We start from the raw sequence: 27,332 nt of genomic DNA on the forward strand, positions 1-27,332 counted from the left end.
TATTTGGGACAGGGTTAGAGTTTGGGGGTATTTGGGACGGTGGTGGGTTTCGGAGGTATTTGGGACGGTAGTAGGGTTTGGGGTATTTGGGACGGTGGTGGATTTCAGGGTATTTGGGACGGTGGTGGGTTTCGGGAGTATTTGGGGCGGTGTTGAATTTTGGGGGGAGTATTTGGGGCGGTGTTGAGTTTTGGGGGCTATTTGGGATGGTGGTGGGGTTTGGGGGTATTTGGGTCGGTGGTGAGTTTTGGCGGTATTTGGGACGGTGTTAGGGTTTGGGGGTATTTGGGTCGGTGTTGGGGTTTGGGAGTATTTGGGACAGTGGTGGGGTTTGGGAGTATTTGGGACAGTGGTAGAGTTTGGGAGTATTTGGGTCGGTGTTGGGGTTTGGGGGTATTTGGGACGGTGTTGGGGTTTGGGGGCATTTGGGACAGTGGTGGTGTTCGGGGGTGTTTGGGGCAGTGGTGGGTTTGGGGGTATTTGGGATGGTGGTGAGGTTTGGCGGTATTTGGGTCAGTGTTGGGGTTTGAGGGTATTTGGGTCGGTGTTGGGGTTTGGCAGTATTTGGGTCGGTGTTGGGGTTTGGGGGTATTTGGGTCGGTGTTGGGGTTTGGGGGTATTTGGGTCGGTGTTGGGGTTTGGGGGTATTTGGGTCGGTGTTGGGGTTTGGGGGTATTTGGGTCGGTGTTGGGGTTTGGGGGTATTTGGGTCGGTGTTGGGGTTTGGCAGTATTTGGGTCGGTGTTGGGGTTTGGGGGTATTCGGGTCGGTGTTGGGGTTTGGGGGTATTTGGGTCGGTGTTGGGGTTTGGGGGTATTTGGGTCGGTGTTGGGGTTTGGCGGTATTTGGGTCGGTGTTGGGGTTTGGGGGTATTTGGGTCGGTGTTGGGGTTTGGGGGTATTTGGGTCGGTGTTGGGGTTTGGCGGTATTTGGGTCGGTGATGGGGTTTGGGGGTATTTGGGTCGGTGTTGAGGTTTGGGGGTATTTGGGTCGGTGTTGGGGTTTGGCGGTATTTGGGTCGGTGTTGGGGTTTGGGGGTATTTGGGACGGTGGTGGGGTTTGGCGGTATTTGGGTCGGTGATGAGGTTTGGCGGTATTTGGGACAGTGGTGGGGTTTGGGAGTATTTGGGACAGTGGTGGGGTTTGTGTGGGTTGATGTATCTGACCTGTTTGAGCCGCTCTGATTGGTGGGGTTCAGAGTGAAGCTGTTGAAGCAACTTTTCATTTCTTCACAGGTATCGAAATTTCCGCACATTCACATCACTGAGACCAGTTCAATTCACCTGTTTGGCTCTGGATACGAGTGGGGAGATTGTCTGTGCTGGTTCACATGATTCCTTCGAAGTATTCGTGTGGTCGATGCAAACTGGCCGCTTGCTCGATGTACGTATGGAATTTATTAGTTACTGCTACGGACTGTATATTTCCAGCCTCTATACCCGGAGAGACACAGTGAGACTCCGGTCTCCAGATAAGCAGGAAATCCCACAGACTAGTTAAGCAACCTTAAACATTCACTCCCCCCACCACCGACACACAGTAGCAGCGTGTGTACCACCTACAAGATGCACTGCAGGAACTCACCAAGGCTCCTTCCAAACCCACGTCCACCACCTTCTAGAAGGCCAAGGGCAGCAGATAGATGGGAACACCACCACCTGGAAGTTCCCCTCCAAGTCACTCACCACCCTGACTTGGAAATATATCGCTGTTCCTTCACTGTCGCTGGGTCAAAATCCTGGAACTCGCTTTCTAACAGCACTGTGGGTGTACCTACACCACATGGACTGCAGCGGTTCAAGAAGGCAGCTCACCACCACCTTCTCAAGGGGCAATTAGGGATGGGCAATAAATGCTGACCCAGTCAGTGATGCCCACATCCTATTAATGAATTTAAAAGAAAAGTGGAAATTACTTATTTCAGCCCAAAATCCTCCAAACAGAGAGTGCTAATGGCCCTGCAGTTTGGGGGAAGGAGATGATCTGCTAGATAAGGCTGTGGTGTGGGAGCAGTTGGACCAGGGTGGGGAGGAACTGTGGCTGAAGGAAAAGGGAGATTGGGGGCTGAAGATGGTGCATGTTTGAGAGCAGCAGCCTGGTGCTGGGTGGGACAGGTTACCTGCTGTGTCTGCTAACTCAAAGGTTTCATTCCGTTTAATCCACTTCTTTGCAGGTTCTGGCAGGACATGAAGGTCCGATCAGCAGCCTGAGCTTCAGCCCATCGCACACGCTCCTGGCTAGTGCTTCATGGGATAAGACGGTGAAATTGTGGGATATGTTTGACAGCTGGAAAACCAAAGAAACCCTTGTCCTGAATTCTGATGGTGAGAGGCAGCAGCTTTCATGTAAACAGAGAGCGAGAGGGACCTTTCTTTTTAACTCATTCACAGGATGTAGGCTTCACTGGTTAGACCAGCATTTATTGCCCATCCCATTGCTTCCCAAGAATCTATCCACCTCTGCCTTAAAAATATTCAGGCACTGGTTCCACCACCTTTGCAGGAAGAGAGTGTCAAAGTCTCATGACCCTGTGAGAGAAAAAATTTCACCTCTTCCCTGTCTTAAACGGGTGACCCCTTATTTGTAAACAGTGAACGTAGTTCTAGATTCTTCCACACCAGGAAACGTCCTCTCCACATCCACCCTGTCAATACCCCTCAGCATCTTATATGTTTCAATCAAACCGCCTCTTACTCTTCTAAACTCTAGCGGATCCTTTGAATGCGGAGGCTGGTGGGGTGAAAAGTGAGGACAAGGGGGACCCTATCATGGTTCTGGGAGTGAGGGGAAGGGGTGAGGGCAGAGGTGTGGGAGATGGGTCACAGTTGAGGGCCCTGTCAACCACTGTGGGGAGCGGGGAGGGAAAATCGGTTAAGGAAGAAGGAGGACATGTCAGAGGAACTGTTTTTGAAGGTAGCATCATCAGAACAGATGCGACAGAGGCGAAGGAACTGAGAGAATGGGATGGAGTCCTTACAGGAAGCGGGGTGTGAGGAGCTGTAGTCGAGGTAGCTGTGGGAGTCGGTGGGCTTGAAATGAATATTGGTGGACAGTCTATCACCAGAAATGGAGACAGGTGTCAAGGAAGGGAAGAGAAGTGTCAGAGATGGACCATGAGGGGTGGAAATTGGAAGCAAATCAATAAATTTTTCCAGGTCCAGATGAGAGCATGAAACGGCACTGGAAGTCATTGATGTACCAAGAAAAGAGTTGTGGGAGGGGGCCTGAGAAAGACCAGAACAAGAAATGTTCCACGTTTCCCACAAAAAGACAGGTATAACTTGGGTCCTTGCAGGTATCCATAGCCACACCTTTTATTTGGAGGAATCTTTTAACTTATTTTGTTAGCCACAGTTGATTCACCTTTCCTATTGGGTTTTTGTGTCTTGGAGGAGTGTAGATATGTGGTAGACCATGTAATATTTCTTTAAACACTAGCCATTGACCGTTTACCATCGAATTTTTTAGTGTATTTTGCCAATCCACCAGAGCCAACTTGCCCTGCACAACTTCATAGTTTCCTTTGTTCCGATTTAAGACCCTAGTTTCAGAATGAACTATATCACTTTCCAACTTAATTTAAAATTCTATCATATTATGGTCACTATTTCCTAATGGCTCCATTACAGCAAGGCTGGTAATTAGCCCTTTCTCACTACATGATACTAAGTCTAAAATAGCCCGATCCCTGGTTGGCTCTTCAACATACAGGGCCAATAACCCATCTCGTACGCACTCCAGGAATTCATTCTCCACAGTATTAGTGCTAATTAAATTTACCCAGTCTATTTGTAAATTGAAAGTGCTCATTATTATTGTAATTCCTATGTAAAGTGTAGCTGTAATTTCCTGATTTATACTGTGCTCAATGTTATCACCACAGTTTCGTTGCCTTTGGTGCTACAAATATCTCCCTGAAAGAGAGAGGGGACTGAGACCCACCAGTCAGTGTATCTCACAGAGAGAGGAGACTGAGAGACACCAGTGTATCTCTCTGAGAGAGATGGGACCAGTCAGTGTATCTGCAGTCAGAGAGAGAGATGAAATTTAATGCAGAGAAGTGTGAAGCAATATACTTTGGTAGGAAGCACTGTATGAGGAGAGTCTATATGAACAAAATGGTACAGTTTTAACAGGAGTGTAGGAGCAGAGAGAGATCGGGGATGTATGTACACAAATCTTACAAGGTGACTGGAAAATCTGAGGACTCGTTTAAAAAAAAATCAAGATATTTGGCTTTCTAAATCAAGAAAGAATTTTAAAAAATTTTTCACAGAATGTGGACATCGCTGGCTACACCAACATTTTTATTGCAATTTTTTCAGTACAACAGTAAGGATGAAAGTTAAACCTTTATAAATCGCTGCTTTGCTTCAGCTGGAGTATTGTGTCCAATTCTGGGCACTGGACTTAGGAAGGAGTTTGAGGCCAGGAGAGGGTACAGAGATTTACCAGAATGGTATCAGGGATGAAGGAGTTCAGTTAACATGGAGAGAAGGTTAAGAGGCTTGATAGAGGTTCAAACTCATGAGGGTTTTTGATAGAGTAAACAAGGAGAAATAGTTTCTTGTGTTAGTAGGGTTGCTTTCCAGAGAACACATATATAGGATCACCAGCAAAAAAGATGAGAATTTTTTTTCACGCAGTGAGTTGTTGGGACCTGGAATGTGCTGCCTGAATGGGTGGTGGAAACTGATTCAATAATAACTTTCAACAGAGAATTGAGTAACTAAGGGGTCGCCTATTTAAGACAGAGATGAGGAGAATTTATTTTTTCCCTGAGGGTAGTGAGTTTAACTCTCTTCCTCAAAAGGCAGTGGAAGAGCCTTTGAATATTTTTAAGCTGGAGGTAGATAGATTCTTGATAAACAACAGGATGAAAGGCTATCGTGGGGAGGCAGGATTGTTACAGTCAGATCAGCTATGATCTTACTGAATGACCAAGCAGGCTTGAGAGGCTGACTGGCCGACTCCTGCTCCTAATTCGTAAATACCTATGGTTGTAAATACATGAAGGGGAAAATTTTGCAGGATAATGGAGAAAGGCCAGGTAGCTGTATTAGAGAACCAGTAAAGGCACCCTATGCAATGGGATTGCAGTTTAATACGTGTGAAACACTACACGATGTGCTACAAAGACTTGTGCAGTTTGAAGTGTAGTTACGCCCAGTGATGTCTCAAGCTGAGGGAAGAAGCCTTGTCCAATCCTGTAGTCTGATTAGACGATATCTCTGCGGGACTCTGTCTCTGACCTGTCCAACTGATCTCCATTCACAGTCCTGGACGTCGCGTTCCGCCCAGATGGGAAGGAGTTGGCAGTTGTCACACTGGATGGTCAGATCACCTTCTGGGATCATCAGAACGCAGAGCAGATCGGCTCCATCGAAGGCCGCCATGACCTGCAAATGGGCCGCAAGGAACTGGATAAGATCACAGCGAAGCAGGCAGCCAAGGGCAGGTGACTTCAGTGGGGCGGGGAGCGGTCATTATGCATAGTGAGGCGGTGCTGGTTATCAACATGGAGGTCTGTGCATGTTGTTGATCCACTTGCTCTGTTCTCAGGTCGTTCTCCACCCTGTGTTACTCGGCGGATGGACAGTCAGTGCTGGCTGGAGGACACTCCAAGTTTGTTTGTATTTACAATGTTAAAGAGCAGCTCCTTGTGAAGAGGTTTGAGATATCCTGTAACCTGTCTCTGGATGCAATGGAGGTGAGTGATCCTTTGAGAGACACCAGCACTGAAACATTTCCAGGAAGGATAAAAAGATGCTGGAAGCAGAAAACTCAGCTACACATTTTCACACGTTGGGGAGACCAAATGCGCACCTTTGATATCTTTGTGGAGCACCTGCATCCAACCTGCACCCTGACCCTGAGCTCCCTGCCGCCTCTCATTTTACTTCCTCACTTTGCTCTCGCTCTGACTTCTCTCTCCTCAGCTTCTGACAGTGTTCCAATCAAGCTCAACGCAGGCTCGAGGAACAGCACCTCATCTTTCAGTTAGGCACTTTACAGCCTTTTGGACTCAACATTGAGTTCAACAGTTTTAGACCATAACATCTACTCACGTTTCATTGGACAGCAGCTGTTGCGATGATTTGCCTTTCGCATTGACACCTCTTCTAGACACACCTCGTCCCGTTAACCATCCCCCTTTTCCTTGCACCATGAAACCTTTCATCATTTAATCTCTCCAGCTTCTACCCTACCCACAGACATTCCTATCTGTTCTTTCCTCCTGTCCTCCCTTTCCCTGCCTCTCTGCTTGCTCAATACCTCATAAACTTTTAACTTTTCCCAGTTCTGGTGAAATGTCATTGGCCTAAAATATTAACTCTGTTGCTCTCTGAAGCTTCTAGACCCACTGAGTATTCTCAGCATTTTCTATTTTTCTTTCAGATTCCCAGCATCAACAGTATTTACACTTTCCCCCTACTGCTGTCTCTCACTGGGGTACGGGTCTCACACACACTGATTCTCACTGGGGTATGGGTACCACACACACTGACTCTCACTGGGGTACGGGTCCCACACACACTGACTCTCACTGGGGTACGAGTCCCACACACACTGACTCTCACTGGGGTACGGGTCCCACACACACTGACTCTCACTGGGGTACGGGTCCCACACACACTGACTCTCACTGGGGTACGGGTCCCACACACACTGACTCTCACTGGGGTACGGGTCCCCCACACACTGACTCTCAGTGGGGTACGGGTCCCACACACACTGACTCTCACTGGGGTACGGGTCCCACACACACTGACTCTCACTGGGGTACAGGTCCCACACACACACTGACTCTCGCTGGGGTACGGGTCCCACACACACACTGACTCTCCCTGGGGTTCGGGTCCCACACACACACTGACTCTCCCTGGGGTTCGGGTCCACACACACATGACTCGGCCCCACACACACTGACTCTCACTGGGGTACGGGTCCCACACACACTGACTCTCACTGGGGTACAGGTCCCACACACACACTGACTCTCGCTGGGGTACGGGTCCCACACACACACTGACTCTCCCTGGGGTTCGGGTCCCACACACACACTGACTCTCCCTGGGGTTCGGGTCCCACACACACACTGACTCTCACTGGGGTACGGGTCTCACACTCACACCGACTCTCACTGGAGTACGGGTCCCACACACACTGACTCTCACTGGGGTACGGGTCCCACACACACTGACTCTCACTGGGGTACGGGTCCCACACACACACTGACTGTCACTGGGATATGGGTCCCACACACACACTGACTGTCACTGGGGTACGGGTCCCACACACACTGACTCTCACTGGGGTACGGGTCCCACACACACTGACTCTCACTGGGGTACTGGTCCCACACTGACTGTCACTGGTGTACGGGTCCCACACACACTGACTCTCACTGGTGTACGGGTCCCACACACACTGACTCTCACTGGGGTACGGGTTCCACACACACTGACTCTCACTGGGGTACGGATCTCACACACACTGAATCTCACTGGGGTACGGGTCCCACACACACTGACTCTCACTGGGGTACGGGTCCCACACACACTGACTCTCACTGGGGTACGGGTCCCACACACACTGACTCTCACTGGGGTACGGGTCCCACACACACTGACTCTCACTGGGGTATAGGCCCTTATTGCTGACTGCTGAATGTTCTCACAGATGTATGATTCTATTGCAGGAGTTTCTGGATCGTAGGAAGATGACAGAGTTTGGGAGTCTGGCTTTGATAGACGATGGTGCTGGAGATGAGCATGGAGTGGCGATCAGTCTGCCAGGAGTAAAGAAAGGTAAGGGAGTGTGGGAGCCCAGTGGTGACGAGGTTTGAGTGCTCATGAGAGAATTCAGTGCAGAGGGGGAAGGAGATGCTGGTTCTTCTGTTTTCTCAACTTCCAGAACTGGTTCAAGGCTTTAATTAGGAAAGAGGCTCGGCGGTTGTTTGGAGAGAGGCTCGGCGGTTGTTTGGAGAGAGGCTCGGCGGTTGTTTGGAGAGAGGCTCGGCGGTTGTTTGGAGAGAGGCTCGGCGGTTGTTTGGAGAGAGGCTCGGCGGTTGTTTGGAGAGAGGCTCGGCGGTTGTTTGGAGAGAGGCTCGGCGGTTGTTTGGAGAGAGGCTCGGCGGTTGTTTGGAGAGAGGCTCGGCGGTTGTTTGGAGAGAGGCTCGGCGGTTGTTTGGAGAGAGGCTCGGCGGTTGTTTGGAGAGAGGCTCGGCGGTTGTTTGGAGAGAGGCTCGGCGGTTGTTTGGAGAGAGGCTCGGCGGTTGTTTGGAGAGAGGCTCGGCGGTTGTTTGGAGAGAGGCTCGGCGGTTGTTTGGAGAGAGGCTCGGCGGTTGTTTGGAGAGAGGCTCGGCGGTTGTTTGGAGAGAGGCTCGGCGGTTGTTTGGAGAGAGGCTCGGCGGTTGTTTGGAGAGAGGCTCGGCGGTTGTTTGGAGAGAGGCTCGGCGGTTGTTTGGAGAGAGGCTCGGCGGTTGTTTGGAGAGAGGCTCGGCGGTTGTTTGGAGAGAGGCTCGGCGGTTGTTTGGAGAGAGGCTCGGCGGTTGTTTGGAGAGAGGCTCGGCGGTTGTTTGGAGAGAGGCTCGGCGGTTGTTTGGAGAGAGGCTCGGCGGTTGTTTGGAGAGAGGCTCGGCGGTTGTTTGGAGAGAGGCTCGGCGGTTGTTTGGAGAGAGGCTCGGCGGTTGTTTGGAGAGAGGCTCGGCGGTTGTTTGGAGAGAGGCTCGGCGGTTGTTTGGAGAGAGGCTCGGCGGTTGTTTGGAGAGAGGCTCGGCGGTTGTTTGGAGAGAGGCTCGGCGGTTGTTTGGAGAGAGGCTCGGCGGTTGTTTGGAGAGAGGCTCGGCGGTTGTTTGGAGAGAGGCTCGGCGGTTGTTTGGAGAGAGGCTCGGCGGTTGTTTGGAGAGAGGCTCGGCGGTTGTTTGGAGAGAGGCTCGGCGGTTGTTTGGAGAGAGGCTCGGCGGTTGTTTGGAGAGAGGCTCGGCGGTTGTTTGGAGAGAGGCTCCGCGGTTGTTTGGAGAGAGGCTCGGCGGTTGTTTGGAGAGAGGCTCGGCGGTTGTTTGGAGAGAGGCTCCGCGGTTGTTTGGAGAGAGGCTCCGCGGTTGTTTGGAGAGAGGTTCGGCGGTTGTTTGGAGAGAGGCTCGGCGGTTGTTTGGAGAGAGGTTCGGCGGTTGTTTGGAGAGAGGCTCGGCGGTTGTTTGGAGAGAGGTTCGGCGGTTGTTTGGAGAGAGGCTCGGTGGTTGTTTGGAGAGAGGTTCGGCGGTTGTTTGGAGAGAGGCTCGGCGGTTGTTTGGAGAGAGGCTCGGTGGTTGTTTGGTGAGCAGCATCATCAGAACAGATGCAATGGAGGTGAAGGAACTGAGAGAATGGGATGGAGTCCTTACAGGAAGCGGGGTGTGAGGAGATGTAGTTGAGGTAGCTGTGGGAGTCGGTAGGCTTGTAATGAATACTGGTGGACAATCTATCACCAGAAATAAGGAGAGAGTGGTCATGGAAGGGAAGGGAAGTGTCCGAGACCATGTAAAGGTAATAGAGGGGTGGAAATTGGAAGCAAAATTGATACATTATTCCAGGACCAGACGAGAGCGTGAAGCCCCTGAGACCCCCTCTCAGTGTTGCTCAGCCTCTTCATGGACAGTCTGCCAGACAACAGGTTTTCCAGCATTTTCTGTTTTTGTCTAAATCATTGAGTATGTTCAAGACTGAGATCGATAGATTTCTACATATTCAAAACATCAAGCGCTTCAGGAATAGTGCAGGGACAGGGTGTTGAAGTACAAGATTATCCCCAGAGTGGGCTTGTAGGGGCTGCTGCTGTTCTTAGGTTTTTACTCCATTCTGAGTTCTTTAACGGGAGCTGGGTGAGGGACGGGGTAGTTTAACGGGAGCTGGGTGAGGGTGTGGGGTAGTTTAACGGGAGCTGGGTGAGGGTGTGGGGTAGTTTAACGGGAGCTGGGTGAGGGACGGGGTAGTTTAACGGGAGCTGGGTGAGGGACGGGGTAGTTTAACGGGAGCTGGGTGAGGGTGTGGGGTAGTTTAACGGGAGCTGGGTGAGGGTGTGGGGTAGTTTAACGGGAGCTGGGTGAGGGTGTGGGGTAGTTTAACGGGAGCTGGGTGAGGGTGTGGGGTAGTTTAACGGGAGCTGGGTGAGGGTGTGGGGTAGTTTAACGGGAGCTGGGTGAGGGTGTGGGGTAGTTTAACGGGAGCTGGGTGAGGGTTAAGGGTAGTTTAACGGGAGCTGGGTGAGGGTGTGGGGTAGTTTAACGGGAGCTGGGTGAGGGTGTGGAGTAGTTTAACGGGAGCTGGGTGAGGGACGGGGTAGTTTAACGGGAGCTGGGTGAGGGACGGGGTAGTTTAACGGGAGCTGGGTGAGGGTGTGGGGTAGTTTAACGGGAGCTGGGTGAGGGTGTGGGGTAGTTTAACGGGAGCTGGGTGAGGGTGTGGGGTAGTTTAACGGGAGCTGGGTGAGGGACGGGGTAGTTTAACGGGAGCTGGGTGAGGGACGGGGTAGTTTAACGGGAGCTGGGTGAGGGACGGGGTAGTTTAACGGGAGCTGGGTGAGGGACGGGGTAGTTTAACGGGAGCTGGGTGAGGGTGTGGGGTAGTTTAACGGGAGCTGGGTGAGGGTGTGGGGTAGTTTAACGGGAGCTGGGTGAGGGTGTGGGGTAGTTTAACGGGAGCTGGGTGAGGGTGTGCTCCCCCCTAGGCAGGTCCTTTTTGTAATATATCACAGTGCCAGTAGCTCTAAATTGTGACACGTTGAATGCAATCATTTAGGTCCGATTGTTTGCCTGTAAAAAGGTGAACCAGTGAGATTGTGGGCCGTGGGGTTGAGATATCCACCAGGACATCCTTGGTTTAGTTGTATCTGTGGGGCGTGAAATGGAAAACCATTCGGCGTTTGAACTCTGGCCTCAGTTGATGGTAGTTGGAATATATCCTGTGTCCTAACTAACTCTGTCCTGTCTTTTTGGATAAGGTGACATGAGTTCACGCCACTTTAAGCCGGAAATCCGAGTGACCTGTCTTCGCTTCTCTCCAACAGGTAGGAAGCAATAAGAGTAATTTCACAGCAGCACGCACTCATCAGGAAGATCATTTTCTGTATACCAACACCAGTCTGTGTTGAATTTAAGGAATGAGGGATTAAATTCACACAAGTCCCAAGATATTTGGAAAAGGATATTTATGTTAGTGATAAAGGCAAAATACTGCGGATGCTGGAAATCTGAAACAAAAACAAAAAATGCTGGAAAAACTCAGCAGGTCTGACAGCATCTGTGGAGAGAAACAGAGATAATGTTTCGAGTCCATATGAGAAAGAGTCATCCAGATTCGAAACATTAACTCTGTTTCTCTCCACAGAAGCTGTCAGATCCACTGAGCTTTTCCAGCATGTTTCATTTCTGTTTTTGTTCCTGGTCTCCCCAGTAAGTGGTCCCATGTCCCTGTGGTTCAGGAGTTTACAGTAACTGTCCCAACATTGTCATGTGACCTGGTGTGGAGGGTGTAACAGCGACTTGCCATGTGAGGGATCTGTTCATCCCCTCCTGGTGGATCTGTCCCTGCTCTCGAGAGATGAGGCTGAATGCAAACTGGTTTCATTTGCAATAAATTTGTGAAAGAACCAACACATATTCAATCTAACTCTGACAGTTCATTGTAACACAAAAATAATACGTAACAGAAGCAGCCCTGATCCAGGTCCTTCATCACACCCTCACTTTATTGACTGACTGACTACGGTCTCAGCAAGTCTCTGGTGTCTGTCCCTCACTGTTCTGATGCTCTGGTGTCTGTCCCTCACTGTTCTGATTCTCTGGTGTCTGTCCCTCACTGTTCTGATTCTCTGGTGTCTGTCCCTCACTGTTCTGATTCTCTGGTGTCTGTCCCTCACTGTTCTGATTCTCTGGTGTCTGTCCCTCACTGTTCTGATTCTCTGGTGTCTGTCCCTCACTGTTCTGATTCTCTGGTGTCTGTCCCTCACTGTTCTGATTCTCTGGTGTCTGTCCCTCACTGTTCTGATTCTCTGGTGTCTGTCCCTCACTGTTCTGATTCTCTGGTGTCTGTCCCTCACTGTTCTGATTCTCTGGTGTCTGTCCCTCACTGTTCTGATTCTCTGGTGTCTGTCCCTCACTGTTCTGATTCTCTGGTGTCTGTCCCTCACTGTTCTGATTCCTGGAACCATTCTCATGAACCTTTGCTGCACTGTCTCTCTAATGCCTTACATTCTTCCTGAAGTGCAGTGCCCAGTATTGACACAATATTTCAGTAGGAGCCTGAGTGTTTTCCAAAGGATTATCATAACCACCTCGCTCTTGTACTCCATGCCTCTATTAATAAAGCTCAGGGTACTGTATGCCTTTTGAATCACTTTCTCACCCTGCCCTGCCACCTTCAATGACTTATGTACATATACCCCCAAGTCCCTCTGCTCCTGCACCCATTTCAGAATTGTACCCTTTGTTTTATGTTCTCTCTCCATGTCCTTCCCACCAAAATGTATCATTTCACACTTCTGCATTGAATTTGATCTGCCCTGTATCTGCCCATTCCATCGGCCTGTCTCTGCCCTTCTGAAGTCGATCACTACCCTCCTCACAGTTCACTATGTTTTCAGGTTTCGTATCATCAGCAAATTTTGATATTTTATCCTGGCCACCAAAATAAAGTCATGAAAGCACTGGTCCCAACACTGACACATAGGGGCACCACTTCACACCTTTGTCCACTCCAAAAAATAAAGTTTTACCATTGTCCCCATCAAACACTCCCAGGACAGGTACAGCACGGGGTTAGATACAGAGTAAAGCTCTCTCTACACTGTCCCCATCAAACACACCCAGGACAGGTACAGCACGGGGTTAGATACAGAGTAAAGCTCCCTCTACACATCCCCATCAAACACTCCCAGGACAGGTACAGCACGGGGTTAGATATAGAGTAAATCTCCGTCTACACTGTCCCATCAAACACTCCCAGGACAGGTACAGCACAGGGTTAGATACAGAGTAAATCTCCCTCTACACTGTCCCCATCAAACACTCCCAGGACAGGTACTGCACGGGGTTAGATACAGAGTAAAGCTCCCTCTACACTGTCCCATCAAACACTCCCAGGACAGGTACAGCACGGGGTTAGATACAGAGTAAAGCTCCCTCTACACTGTCCCCATCAAACACTCCCAGGACAGCTACAGCACGGGGTTAGATATAGAGTAAATCTCCGTCTACACTGTCCCATCAAACACTCCCAGGACAGGTACAGCACGGGGTTAGATACAGAGTAAACTCCCTCTACACTGTCCCCATCAAACACTCCCAGGACAGGTACAGCACGGGGTTAGATACAGAGTAAAGCTCCCTCTACACTGTCCCCATCAAACACTCCCAGGACAGGTACAGCACGGCATTAGATACAGAGTAAAGCTCTCTCTACACTGTCCCCATCAAACAATCCCAGGACAGGTACAGCATGGGGTTAGATACAGAGTAAAGCTCCCTCTACACTGTCCCCATCAAACACTCCCAGGACAGGTACTGCACGGGGTTAGATACAGAGTAAAGCTCCCTCTACACTGTCCCCATCAAACACTCCCAGGACAGGTACAGCACGGGGTTAGATACAGAGTAAATCTCCCTCTGTTCCCTGCAGGCAGAAGCTGGGCAGCCACAAGCACCGAGGGTCTCCTGATTTTCTCGCTGGACGGTTCTGTTGTGTTCGACCCCTTTGATCTGGATGAGGAAGTCAATCCGAGCATTATACGCCGTGTGCTGCGTAAGAAAGAATTCACAGCTGCCATCATGATGGCGTTCCGTTTGAATGAAGACAAGCTGACTCTGGAAGTGCTGGAGAGTGTTCCTCATGCTGATAGTGAGTATGAAAGCCCCTTGGGTCAGTACCATAGACACAGTGATGTAGCCAGTACCCCTTCGACCCGCTCTATACCTGACTACTCGCCTCAGTGACCTGTCTCTGTTCCAGGATTATACCGATTGTGAGGCTGCCAGAGATCCTGACAGTTGTCGGGAAAAGGGAGCAGGACTTTGCTATGTCTCTTCTAGCTCACCATGGCTCATTTATCGTAGAGTTCATACTGAGGGAGTGCAGCACTGTCACAGGGTCAGTACTGAGGGAGTGCCACACTGTCAGAGGGTCAGTACTGAGGGAGTGCTGCACTGTCGGAGGGTCAGTACTGAGGGAGCGCTGCACTGTCGGAGGGTCAGTACTGAGGGAGTGCTGCACTGTCAGAGGGTCAGTACTGAGGGAGTGCTGCACTGTCGGAGGATCAGTACTGAGGGAGTGCTGCACTGTCAGAGGGTCAGTACTGAGGGAGTGCAGCACTGTCAGAGGGTCAGTACTGAGGGAGTGCAGCACTGTCACAGGGTCAGTACTGAGGGAGTGCAGCACTGTCAGAGGGTCAGTACTGAGGGAGTGCTGCACTGTCAGAGGGTCAGTACTGAGGGAGTGCTGCACTGTCAGAGGGTCAGTACTGAGGGAGTGCTGCACTGTCAGAGGGTCAGTACTGAGGGAGTGCAGCACTGTCAGAGGGTCAGTACTGAGGGAGTGCTGCACTGTCAGAGGGTCAGTACTCAGGGAGTGCTGCACTGTCAGAGAGTCAGTACTGAGGGAGTGCTGCACTGTCAGAGAGTCAGTACTGAGGGAGTGCTGCACTGTCAGAGGGTCAGTACTGAGGGAGTGCTGCACTGTCACAGGGTCAGTACTGAGGGAGTGCTGCACTGTCAGAGGGTCAGTACTGAGGGAGTGCTGCACTGTCAGAGGGTCAGTACTGAGGGAGTGCTGCACTGTCAGAGGGTCAGTACTGAGGGAGTGCAGCACTGTCACAGGGTCAGTACTGAGGGAAAGGCGCACTGTCAGAGGGTCGGTACTGAGGGAGTGCGGCACTGTCAGAGGGTCAGTACTGAGGGAGTGCGGCACTGTCAGAGGGTCAGTAATGAGGGAGTGCTGCACTGTCACAGGGTCAGTACTGAGGGAAAGGTGCACTGTCAGAGGGTCAGTACTGAGGGAGTGCAGCACTGTCAGAGGGTCAGTAATGAGGGAGTGCTGCACGGTCACAGGGTCAGTACTGAGGGAGTGCTGCACTGTCAGAGGGTCAGTAATGAGGGAGTGCTGCACTGTCACAGGGTCAGTACTGAGGGAAAGGCGCACTGTCAGAGTGTCAGTACTGAGGGAGTGCGGCACTGTCAGAGGGTCAGTACTGAGGGAGTGCAGCACTGTCAGAGGGTCAGTACTGAGGGAGTGCGGCACTGTCAGAGGGTCAGTACTGAGGGAGTGCGGCACTGTCAGAGGGTCAGTACTGAGGGAGTGCGGCACTGTCAGAGGGTCAGTACTGAGGGAGTGCGGCACTGTCAGAGGGTCAGTACTGAGGGAGTGCTGCACTGTCAGAGGGTCAGTACTGAGGGAGTGCTGCACTGTCAGAGGGTCAGTACTGAGGGAGTGCTGCACTGTCAGAGGGTCAGTACTGAGGGAGTGCTGCACTGTCAGAGAGTCAGTACTGAGGGAGTGCTGCACTGTCAGAGGGTCAGTACTGAGGGAGTGCTGCACTGTCAGAGGGTCAGTACTGAGGGAGTGCTGCACTGTCACAGGGTCAGTACTGAGGGAGCGCTGCATTGTCAGAAGGTCAATACTGAGGGAGTGCAGCACTGTCAGAGGGTCAGTGCTGAGGGAATGCTGCATTGTCAGAGGGTCAGTACTGAGGGAGTGCTGTACTGACAGAGGGTCAGTACTGAGGGCGCGCTGCACTGTCAGAGGGTCAGTACTGAGGGAGCGCTGCACTGTCAGCGGGTCAGTACTGAGGGAGTGCTGCACTGTTGGGGAGACTAAAAGGTGTTGAAGACACAGTGAGGCTGCAGAGCGATAGTAACATGTTGATTGAGTGGCCAACAATGTGGCCACCGTGTCTAATGTGTGGACGTTTCAGGTTATCCAATTTTGGTGGGGAATATTGGAACAGGTTATCTTTAAAATGGTGAGAGACCTGGAAATGTTTACATTCCGAAAAATCTGGGTGTCCTGGTACATAAAGCTTAGAAAATTAATGTGCAGGTACAGCAAGTGATTAAGAAGGCTAATGAAATGTTGGTATTTGTCCTGAGAGATTGAATGCTAACAGTACAAATATCTTACTGCATCGACACAGGTGAGGCCACACCTGGTGTATTGTGTTTAGTTCTGGTCTCCTTGTCTCTGGAAGGACATACTTGTTCGAGAGGGAGCATACTGAAGGGTCACTAGATTGATTCCTGCAATGAGGGAAATCCTAAGATGAGATGTGCTGGGATGAGAAGAGATTTAGGAGACTAGGCTTATTTTTCCTGGAGTTTAGAAGAATGAGAGGTGATCTCATTAGAAATGTAAAATTCTGAAGTGGCTTGATGGAACAGCTCGTGTGAACATGTTCTCCCTGGCTGGGTATTCTCAGGGTCACAGTCTGAGAAAAAGGGATCATTTAGGACTGAGATGAGGAGGAATTTCTTCACTCAGAGGGTTGTGAATCTTTGGAATTCTGTACTCCAGAGGACTGTGGAAGCTCAGTGATTGAACATATTCCAGACAGAGATGGATAGATTTTTGGATACCAAGGGAAAATGAAATTGAGATTGAAGATCAGACATTACCATTATAAATGGTGGGGCAGGCTCAAAGGGTCAAATGGCCTATTCCTGTTTCTTAGGTCAGGTTCTCAACATCTGTCCTTGTCTCTCTGTCCATGTCTCTCTCTCTCTCTCTCGGTCTATGTCTCTCTCTCACTCTCTCTCTGTCCATGTCTCTCTCTCTCTCTCTGTCCGCGTCTCTCTCTCTGTTCACGTCTCTCTCTCTCTCTCTCTCTGTCCACGTCTCTCTCTCTCTCTGCACGTCTCTCTGTCCATGTCTCTCTCTCTCTCTCTCTCTCTCTCTGTCCATGTCTCTCTCTCTCTTTCTGTCCATGTCTCTCTCTCTCTCTGTCCATGTCTCTCTCTCTGTCCACATCTCTCTCTCTCTGTGCACGTCTCTCTCTCTCTCTCTCTGTGCACGTCTCTCTCTCTCTCTGTGCACGTCTCTCTCTCTCTCTGTGCACGTCTCTCTCTCTCTCTGTGCACGTCTCTCTCTGTGCACGTCTCTCTCTCTCTCTCTGTGCACGTCTCTCTCTCTGTGCACGTCTCTCTCTCTCTGTGCACGTCTCTCTCTCTCTGTGCACGTCTCTCTCTCTCTGTGCACGTCTCTCTCTCTCTGTGCACGTCTCTCTCTCTCTGTCCATGTCTCCCTCTCTCTGTCCATGTCTCCCTCTCTCTGTCCATGTCTCTCTCTCTCTCTCTGTGCACGTCTCTCTCTCTGTCTATGTATCTCTCTGTGTCCGTGTCTCTCTCTCTGTCCTTGTCTCCCTCTCTGTCCATGCCTTTCTCTCTCTCTCTCCCTCCCTCTGTGTCCGTCTCTCTCTCTCTCTCTGTTTGCATTTATTGTGAAAACTGATCTGTCCGAAACTACTTTGTTTTGGACTGATGCTGAACATCTAAATCTGATTCTTGCACATCGTCACCCAGCTTGCCTTTTAAATCTGATTCTTGCACATCGTCACCTAGCTCGCCTGTTAAAACTCCAGGAATTTTGCTTTTCGCAAATGTTTGGAAAGTATCCTCCTGTTGGAATGTTGCTTTTGTGTTTAATTAGAGTTGAAGTAGTTGCACTTTCTGGGATGCTCCCTCTCCCTCGGTGTCCGCCTCCCTCTCCCTCGGTGTCCGCCTCCCTCTCTCTGTCTCTGTCTGTGTCTGTCTGTCACCGCTGTTCCAGTTATTGTTTTGTGTGTGACCCTACCCTGATCCTTCCCCCTCTCTATCTTTCTGTTCCAGTTGACCTTGTGTGCTCGACGCTGCCTCTGTTGTACGTGGAGAAGCTTCTGCAGTTTGTGGCCTCAGCATTGGAGACTTCCCGGCACCTGGAATTCTTCCTGACTTGGGCTCAGCGGTTACTCACTTTACACGGACAGAAGCTGAAGGCCAGGTGAACAACGGCCTAATTGTCACTGGCGGGGGTGTCATGGGGTCAGGCTGACCGTCACGGGGGGTGCGAGCGGGGGGGTGGGTGTGGGGTGGTGGGGGCGAGTGGGGTGGGGTGGGGTGGTGGGGGCGAGTAGGGTGGGGTGGGGTGGTGGGGGCGAATAGGGTGGGGTGGGGTGGTGGGGGCGAGTAGGGTGGGGTGGGGTGGTGGGGGCGAGTAGGGTGGGGTGGGGTGGTGGGGGCGAGTAGGGTGGGGTGGGGTGGTGGGGGCGCGTGGGGTGGGGTGGGGTGGTGGGGGCAGGTGGGGTGGGGTGAGGTGGTGGGGACGAGTGGACTGGGATGGGGTGGGGTGGTGGGGGCGAGTAGGGTGGGTGTGGGGTGGTGGGGGCGAGTGGAGTGGGGTGAGGTGGTGGGGGCGAGTGGAGTGGGGTGGGGTGGTGGGGGCGAGTGGGGTGGGGTGGTGGGGGCGGGTGGGGTGGTGGGTGTGGGGTGCTGGGGGCGAGTGGAGTGGGTGTGGGGTGGTGGGGGCGAGTGGGGTGGGTGTGGGGTGGTGGGGGCAAGTGGGGTGGGGTGGGTGTGGGGTGGTGGGGGCGAGTGGGGTGGGGTGGTGGGGGCGAGTGGGGTGGGGTGGGTGTGGGGTGGTGGGGGCGAGTGGGGTGGGTGGGTGTGGGGTGGTGGGGGCGAGTGGGGTGGGTGGGTGTGGGGTGGTGGGGGTGGGTGGGTGTGGGGTGGTGGGGGCGAGTGGGGGGGGTGGGTGTGGGGTGGTGGGGGCGAGTGGGGTGGGGTGGGGTGGTGGGGGCGAGTGGGGTGGGGTGGGGTGGTGGGGGCGAGTGGGGTGGTGGGGGTGGGTGGGTGTGGGGTGGTGGGGGCGAGTGGGGGGGGTGGGTGTGGGGTGGTGGGGGCGAGTGGGGTGGGGTAGGGTGGTGGGGGCGAGTGGGGTGGGGTGGGGTGGTGGGGGCGAGTGGGGTGGTGGGGGTGGGTGGGTGTGGGGTGGTGGGGGCGAGTGGGGGGGGTGGGTGTGGGGTGGTGGGGGCGAGTGGGGGGGGTGGGTGTGGGGTGGTGGGGGCGAGTGGAGTGGGGTGGGGTGGTGGGGGCGAGTGGGGTGGGGTGGGTGTGGGGTGGTGGGGGCGAGTGGGGTGGGTGTGGGGTGGTGGGGGCGAGTGGGGTGGGGTGAGGTGGTGGGGGCGAGTGGGGTGGTGGGGGTGGGTGGGTGTGGGGTGGTGGGGGCGAGTGGGGGGGGTGGGTGTGGGGTGGTGGGGGCGAGTGGAGTGGGGTGGGGTGGTGGGGGCGAGTGGGGTGGGGTGGGTGTGGGGTGGTGGGGGCGAGTGGGGTGGGTGTGGGGTGGTGGGGGCGAGTGGGGTGGGGTGGGTGTGGGGTGGTGGGGGCGAGTGGGGGCGGGTGGGTGTGGGGTGGTGGGGGCGAGTGGGGTGGGGTGGGGTGGTGGGGGCGAGTGGGGTGGGGTGGTGGGGGCGAATGGAGTGGGGTGGGGTGGGGGTGGGGGTCAGGCTGTGTGGGCTCACTCACTAACACTCTGTCCCGCGGAGTGTGGACAATCGAGGTGACAGTGGCAATGTTCCCGAGAGGGGGAGACATGGATCTTTCCAGAATAAACAGCTGGTGCTTTATGAAGCGAGAGCCGTGGGAGGGGTCAGTGCTCAGTGTTTGGTTTGGGCTGCGTGTGGCTCAGACAGATTTTGGGCTGTTTCTCACAGTGATTGGGATCTGAATGCTGTGTGGAGACAGTGTGGCTCTCCCTCCTTCCCCATTCCCCACATTTCCCAATCCAACCCTGGGAATTCAACCTGGCCTTCCGACCTCCGGAGCTGCAAACCTCGTTTACAGGTTACATCACCAAACTGTCACCCACTGACCCCACACCCACACTGACCCCACACTCGCACTGACCCCACGCTCGCACTGACCCCACACTCGCACTGACCCCACACTCGCACTGACCCCACACTCGCACTGACCCCACACTCGCACTGACCCCACACTCGCACTGACCCCACACTCGCACTGACCCCACACTCGCACTGACCCCACACTCGCACTGACCCCACACTCGCACTGACCCCACACTCGCACTGACCCCACACTCGCACTGACCCACACTCGCACTGACCCCACACTCGCACTGACCCCACACTCGCACTGACCCCACACTCGCACTGACCCCACACTCGCACTGACCCCACACTCGCACTGACCCCACACTCGCACTGACCCCACACTCGCACTGACCCCACACTCGCACTGACCCCACACTCGCACTGACCCCACACCCCCACTGACCCCACACCCCCACTGACCTCACATCCACTGACCTCACACCCCCACTGACCCCACACCCCCACTGACCCCACACCCCACCGACCCCACACCCCCACCGACCCCACACCCCCACCGACCCCACACCCCCACTGACCCCACACCCACTGACCCCACACCCCCACCCCCACTGACCCAACACCCACACCCCCCCGACCCCACTGACCCCACACCCCCAAGCCCCCGCTGGACCCCACATCCCCACCCACCCCGCTGTACTGTTTGTCCCCCCTCACTGCCCAGGGTAGTTTGCTCCAGTGGACACTCTGCTCTCCCAGTTAGATGATGTCATTTCTCCCCAGAAGAACCTCGGAGATACACTGTGTGAATTGTCAGTTTCTAGATTTGATATTGTGCTGTTTCTGGAGTCCTGCTTTCTCTGTATACAGCACAGTGATGGTTAACTTTGAGTTTGTTTTCACAGGTCAGTGGTCTTGCTGCCAATGATCCAATCTCTGCAGAGGAGTATCCAGCATCACTTTGACACAGTGTCTAAACTGTAAGTTAGTGGTCAGTCCCAACTAAAGCATTGTCCACCGCGTACTCTAACCCACACCACGTTGCTCACTGCGTACTCTAACCCACACTACATTGCTCACCGTGCACTCTAACCCACACTACATTGCTCACCGTGCACTCTAACCCACACCACATTGTTCACCGCGCACTCTAACCCACACCACATTGTTCACCGCGCACTCTAACCCACACCACATTGTTCACCGTGCACTCTAACCCACACCACATTGTTCACCGTGCACTCTAACCCGCACCACGTTGCTCACCGTGCACTCTAACCTACACCACATTGCTCACCGTGCACTCTAACCCACACCACGTTGCTCACCGTGCACACTAACCCACACCACATTGCTCACCGCGCACTCTAACCCACACCACATTGCTCACCGCACACTCTAACCCGCACCACGTTGCTCACCGTGCACTCTAACCCACACCACATTGTTCACCGTGCACTCTAACCCACACCACATTGTTCACCGTGCACTCTAACCCACACCACATTGTTCACCGTGCACACTAAACCACACCACATTGTTCACCGTGCACTCTAACCCACAACATATTGCACACCGTGCACTCTAACCCACACCACATTGCTCATTGCGCACTCTAACCCACACCACATTGCTCATTGCGCACTCTAACCCACACCACATTGCTCATTGCGCACTCTAACCCACACCACATTGCTCACTCTAAGCCACACCACATTGTACACTCTAACCCACACCACATTGCTCATTGCGCACTCTAACCCACACCACATTGCTCACCGCACAATCTAACCCACACCACATTGCTCATTGCGCACTCTAACCCACACCACATTGCTCATTGCGCACTCTAACCCACACTGCACATTGCTCATTGCGCACTCTAACCCACACCACATTGCTTATTGCGCACTCTAACCCACAACACATTGCTCATTGCGCACTCTAACCCACACCACATTGCTCATTGCGCACTCTAACCCATACCACATTGCTCATTGCGCACTCTAACCCACACCACATTGCTCATTGCGCACTCTAACCCACACCACATTGCTCATGGCGCACTCTAACCCACACCACATTGCTCATTGCGCACTCTAACCCATACCACGTTGCTCATTGCGCACTCTAACCCACACCACGTTGTTCACCGTGCACTCTAACCCACACCACATTGTTCACCGTACACTCTAACCCACACCACATTGCTCACCGTGCACTCTAACCCACACCACATTGCTCACCGTGCACTCTAACCCACAACATATTGCTTACCGTGCACTCTAACCCACACCACATTGCTCACCGCGCACTCTAACCCACACCACATTGCTCACCGCACACTCTAACCCACACCACATTGTTCACCGCACAATCTAACCCACACCACATTGCTCGCCGCACACTCTAACCCACACCACATTGCTCATTGCGCACTCTAACCCACACCACATTGCTCATTGCGCACTCTAACCCACACCACATTGCTCACCGCGCACTCTAAGCCACACCACATTGTTCACTCTAACCCACACCACATTGCTCATTGCGCACTCTAACCCACACCACATTGCTCACCGCACAATCTAACCCACACCACATTGCTCATTGTGCACTCTAACCCACACCACATTGCTCATTGCGCACTCTAACCCATACCACATTGCTCATTGCGCACTCTAACCCACACCACATTGCTCATTGCGCACTCTAACCCACACCACATTGCTCATTGCGCACTCTAACCCACACCACATTGCTCATTGCGCGCTCTAACCCACACCACATTGCTCATTGCGCACTCTAACCCATACCACATTGCTCATTGAGCACTCTAACCCACACCACATTGCTCATTGCGCACTCTAACCCCCACCACATTGCTCATTGCGCACTCTAACCCACACCACATTGCTCATTGCGCACTCTAACCCATACCACATTGCTCACCGCGCACTCTAACCCACACCACATTGCTCATTGCGCACTCTAACCCACACCACATTGCTCACTCTAACCCACACCACATTGCTCACTCTAACCCACACCACATTGCTCACGCTAACCCACACCACATTGCTCCCACTAACCCACACCACATTGCTCCCTCTAACCCACACCACATTGCTCACTCTAACCCACACTACATTGCTCACTCTAACCCACACCACATTGCGCACTCTAACTCACACCACATTGCTCACTCTAACCCACACCACATTGCTCACCCCGCACTCTAACCCACAGCACATTGCTCATTGCGCACTCTAACCCACAACACATTGCTCACTGTGCACTCTAACCCACACCACACTGCACATTGCGCACTCAATTTATACCACATTGCTCATTGCGCACTCTAACCCACACCACATTGCTCACTGTGCACTCTAACCCACACCACATTGCTCATTGCGCACTCTAACTCACACCACATTGCTCATTGCGCACCCAAACCCACACCACATTGTTCACCACGCACTCTAACCCACACCACATTGCTCATTGCGCACTCTAACCCACACCACATTGCTCATTGGGCACTCTAACCCACACCACATTGCTCATTGGGCACTCTAACCCACACCACATTGCTCATTGGGCACTCTAACCCACACCACATTGCTCATTGCGCACTCTAACCCACACCACATTGCTCATTGCACACTCTAACCCACACCACATTGCTCATTGCGCACTCTAACCCACACAACATTACTCCCCGCGCACTCTAACCCACACCACATTGCTCATTGCGCACTCTAACCCACACCACAATGCTCATTGCGCACTCTAACCCACACCACATTGTTCACTCTAACCCACACCACATTGTTCACTCTAACCCACACCACATTGCTCACTCTAACCCACACCACATTGCTCACTCTAACCCACACCACATTGCTCACTCTAACCCACACCACATTGCGCACTCTAACCCACACCACATTGTTCATTGCGCACTCTAACCCACACCACATTGCTCACCGCGCACTCTAACCCACACCACATTGCTCATTGCGCACTCTAACCCACACCACATTGCTCCCGGCGCACTCTAACCCACACCACATTGCTCATTGCGCACTCTAACCCACACCACAATGCTCATTGCGCACTCTAACGCACACCACATTGCGCACTCTAACCCACACCACATTGTTCATTGCGCACTCTAACCCACACCACATTGCTCACCGCGCACTCTAACCCACAACACATTGCTCATTGCGCACTCTAACCCACAGCACATTGCTCACTGTGCACTCTAACCCACACCACATTGCTCATTGCGCACTCTAACCCACACCACATTGCTCATTGCGCACTGTAACCCATACCACATTGCTCACTGCGCACTCTAACCCACACCACGTTGCTCACTGCGCACTCTAACCCACACCACATTGCTCATTGCGCACTCTAACCCACACCACATTGCTCATTGCGCACTCTAACCCATACCACATTGCTCATTGCGCACTCTAACCCACACCACATTGTTCACCGTGCACTCTAACCCACACCACATTGCTCACCGTGCACTCTAACCCACACCACATTGCTCACCGCGTACTCTAACCCACATCACATTGCTCACCGCACACTCTAACCCACACCACATTGTTCACCGCACAATCTAACCCACACCACATTGCTCACCGCACGCTCTAACCCACACCACATTGCTCATTGCGCACTCTAACCCACACCACATTGTTCATTGCGCACTCTAACCCACACCACATTGCTCACCGCGCACTCTAAGCCACACCACATTGTTCACTCTAACCCACACCACATTGCTCATTGCGCACTCTAACCCACACCACATTGCTCACCGCACAATCTAACCCACACCACATTGCTCATTGCGCACTCTAACCCACACCACATTGCTCATTGCGCACTCTAACCCACACCACATTGCTCATTGTGCACTCTAACCCACACCACATTGCTCATTGCGCACTCTAACCCACACCACATTGCTCATTGCGCACTCTAACCCATACCACATTGCTCATTGCGCACTCTAACCCACACCACATTGCTCATTGCGCACTCTAACCCACACCACATTGCTCATTGCGCACTCTAACCCACACCACATTGCTCATTGCGCACTCTAACCCATACCACATTGCTCACCACGCACTCTAACCCACACCACATTGCTCATTGCGCACTCTAACCCACACCACATTGCTCATTGCGCATTCTAACCCACACCACATTGTTCACTCTAACCCACACCACATTGCTCACTCTAACCCACACCACATTGCTCACTCTAACCCACACCACATTGCTCACTCTAACCCACACCACATTGTTCACTCTAACCCACACCACATTGTTCACTCTAACCCACACCACATTGTTCACTCTAACCCACACCACATTGCTCACTCTAACCCACACCACATTGCTCACTCTAACCCACACCACATTGCTCACTCTAACCCACACCACATTGTTCACTCTAACCCACACCACATTGTTCACTCTAACCCACACCACATTGTTCACTCTAACCCACACCACATTGCTCACTCTAACCCACACCACATTGCTCACTCTAACCCACACCACATTGCTCACTCTAACCCACACCACATTGCTCACTCTAACCCACACCACATTGCTCACTCTAACCCACACCACATTGCTCACTCTAACCCACACCACATTGCTCACTCTAACCCACACCACATTGCTCACTCTAACCCACACCACATTGCTCACTCTAACCCACACCACATTGCGCACTCTAACCCACACCACATTGCGCACTCTAACCCACACCACATTGCTCACTCTAACCCACACCACATTGCTCACCGCGCACTCTAACCCACAGCACATTGCTCACTGTGCACTCTAACCCACACCACATTGCTCATTGCGCACTCAATCTATACCACATTGCTCATTGCGCACTCTAACCCACACCACATTGCTCCCCGCGCACTCTAACCCACACCACATTGCTCATTGCGCACTCTAACCCACACCACAATGCTCATTGCGCACTCTAACCCACACCACATTGCTCACTCTAACCCACACCACATTGCTCGCTCTAACCCACACCACATTGCGCACTCTAACCCACACCACATTGCGCACTCTAACCCACACCACATTGCTCATTGCGCACTCTAACCCACAGCACATTGCTCACTGTGCACTCTAACCCACACCACATTGCTCATTGCACACTCAATCTATACCACATTGCTCATTGCGCACTCTAACCCACACCACGTTGCTCATTGCGCACTCTAACCCACACCACATTGTTCACCACGCACTCTAACCCACACCACATTGTTCACCACGCACTCTAACCCACACCACATTGTTCACCGTGCACTCTAACCTGCACCACATTGCTCACCGTGCGCTCTAACCCACACCACATTGCTCACCGTGCACTCTAACCCACACCACATTCTTCATTGCGCGCTCTAACCCACACCACATTGCTCACCGCGCACTCTAACCCACACCACATTGTTCATTGCGCACTCGGACCCACACCACATTCTTCATTGCACACTCGAACCCACACCACATTGTTCATTGCGCACTCTAACCCACACCACATTCTTCATTACGCACTCTAACCCACACCACATTGCTCATCGCGCACTCTAACCCACACCACATTGTTCATTGCGCACTCTAACCCACACCACATTGCTCATTGCGCACTCTAACCCACACCACTTGCTCATTGTGCACTCTAACCCACACCACATTGCTCATTGTGCACTCTAACCCACACCACATTGTTCACCGTGCACTCTAACCCACACCACATTGTTCGCCGTGCACTCTAACCCACACCACATTGCTCATTGCGCACTCTAACCCACACCACTTGCTCATTGTGCACTCTAACCCGCACCACATTGTTCATTGCGCACTCTAACCCACACCACATTGTTCACCGTGCACTCTAATCCGCACCACAGTGTTCACCGTGCACTCTAACCCACACCACATTGCTCACCACGCACTCTAACCCACACCACATTGTTCATTGCGCACTCTAACCCACACCACATTGCTCACCGCGCACTCTAACCCACACCACATTGTTCATTGCGCACTCTAACCCACACCACATTGCTCACCGCGCACTCTACCCACATCACGTTGCTCACCGCACACTCTAACCCGCACCACATTGTTCATTGCGCACTCTAACCCACACCACATTGTTCACCGTGCACTCTAACCCACACCACATTGCCCACCGCGCACTCTAACCTGCACCACATTGTTCAATGCGCACTCTAACCCACACCACATTATTCATTGCGCACTCTAACCCGCACCACATTGTTCATTGCGCACTCTAACCCATACCACATTGCTCATTGCGCACTCTAACCCGCACCACATTGCTCACCGCGCACTCTAACCCACACCACATTGTTCATTGCGCACTCTAACCCACACCACATT

At 52.7% G+C, this 27,332-nt stretch overlaps 1 protein-coding gene across 2 annotated transcripts in view; it reads left to right on the forward strand.

Moving 5' to 3' along the window:
- The window catches only part of pwp2h (PWP2 small subunit processome component), an 85,362-nt gene that overhangs the window by 35,373 nt on the left and 22,657 nt on the right, over nt 1–27,332 (forward strand). For both annotated transcript variants that reach the window (XM_041211357.1, XM_041211356.1), the window contains exons 12-20: nt 1,235–1,382; nt 2,173–2,323; nt 5,277–5,457; nt 5,562–5,709; nt 7,702–7,810; nt 10,983–11,048; nt 13,658–13,876; nt 17,851–18,001; nt 20,753–20,827. In XM_041211357.1, the coding sequence (XP_041067291.1) occupies nt 1,235–1,382; nt 2,173–2,323; nt 5,277–5,457; nt 5,562–5,709; nt 7,702–7,810; nt 10,983–11,048; nt 13,658–13,876; nt 17,851–18,001; nt 20,753–20,827 (1,248 nt within the window). The remainder of the gene's footprint in view (nt 1–1,234; nt 1,383–2,172; nt 2,324–5,276; nt 5,458–5,561; nt 5,710–7,701; nt 7,811–10,982; nt 11,049–13,657; nt 13,877–17,850; nt 18,002–20,752; nt 20,828–27,332) is intronic.

The sequence above is a fragment of the Carcharodon carcharias genome, chromosome 18 (assembly GCF_017639515.1).
Source record: "Carcharodon carcharias isolate sCarCar2 chromosome 18, sCarCar2.pri, whole genome shotgun sequence".
NCBI lineage: Eukaryota > Metazoa > Chordata > Chondrichthyes > Lamniformes > Lamnidae > Carcharodon > Carcharodon carcharias.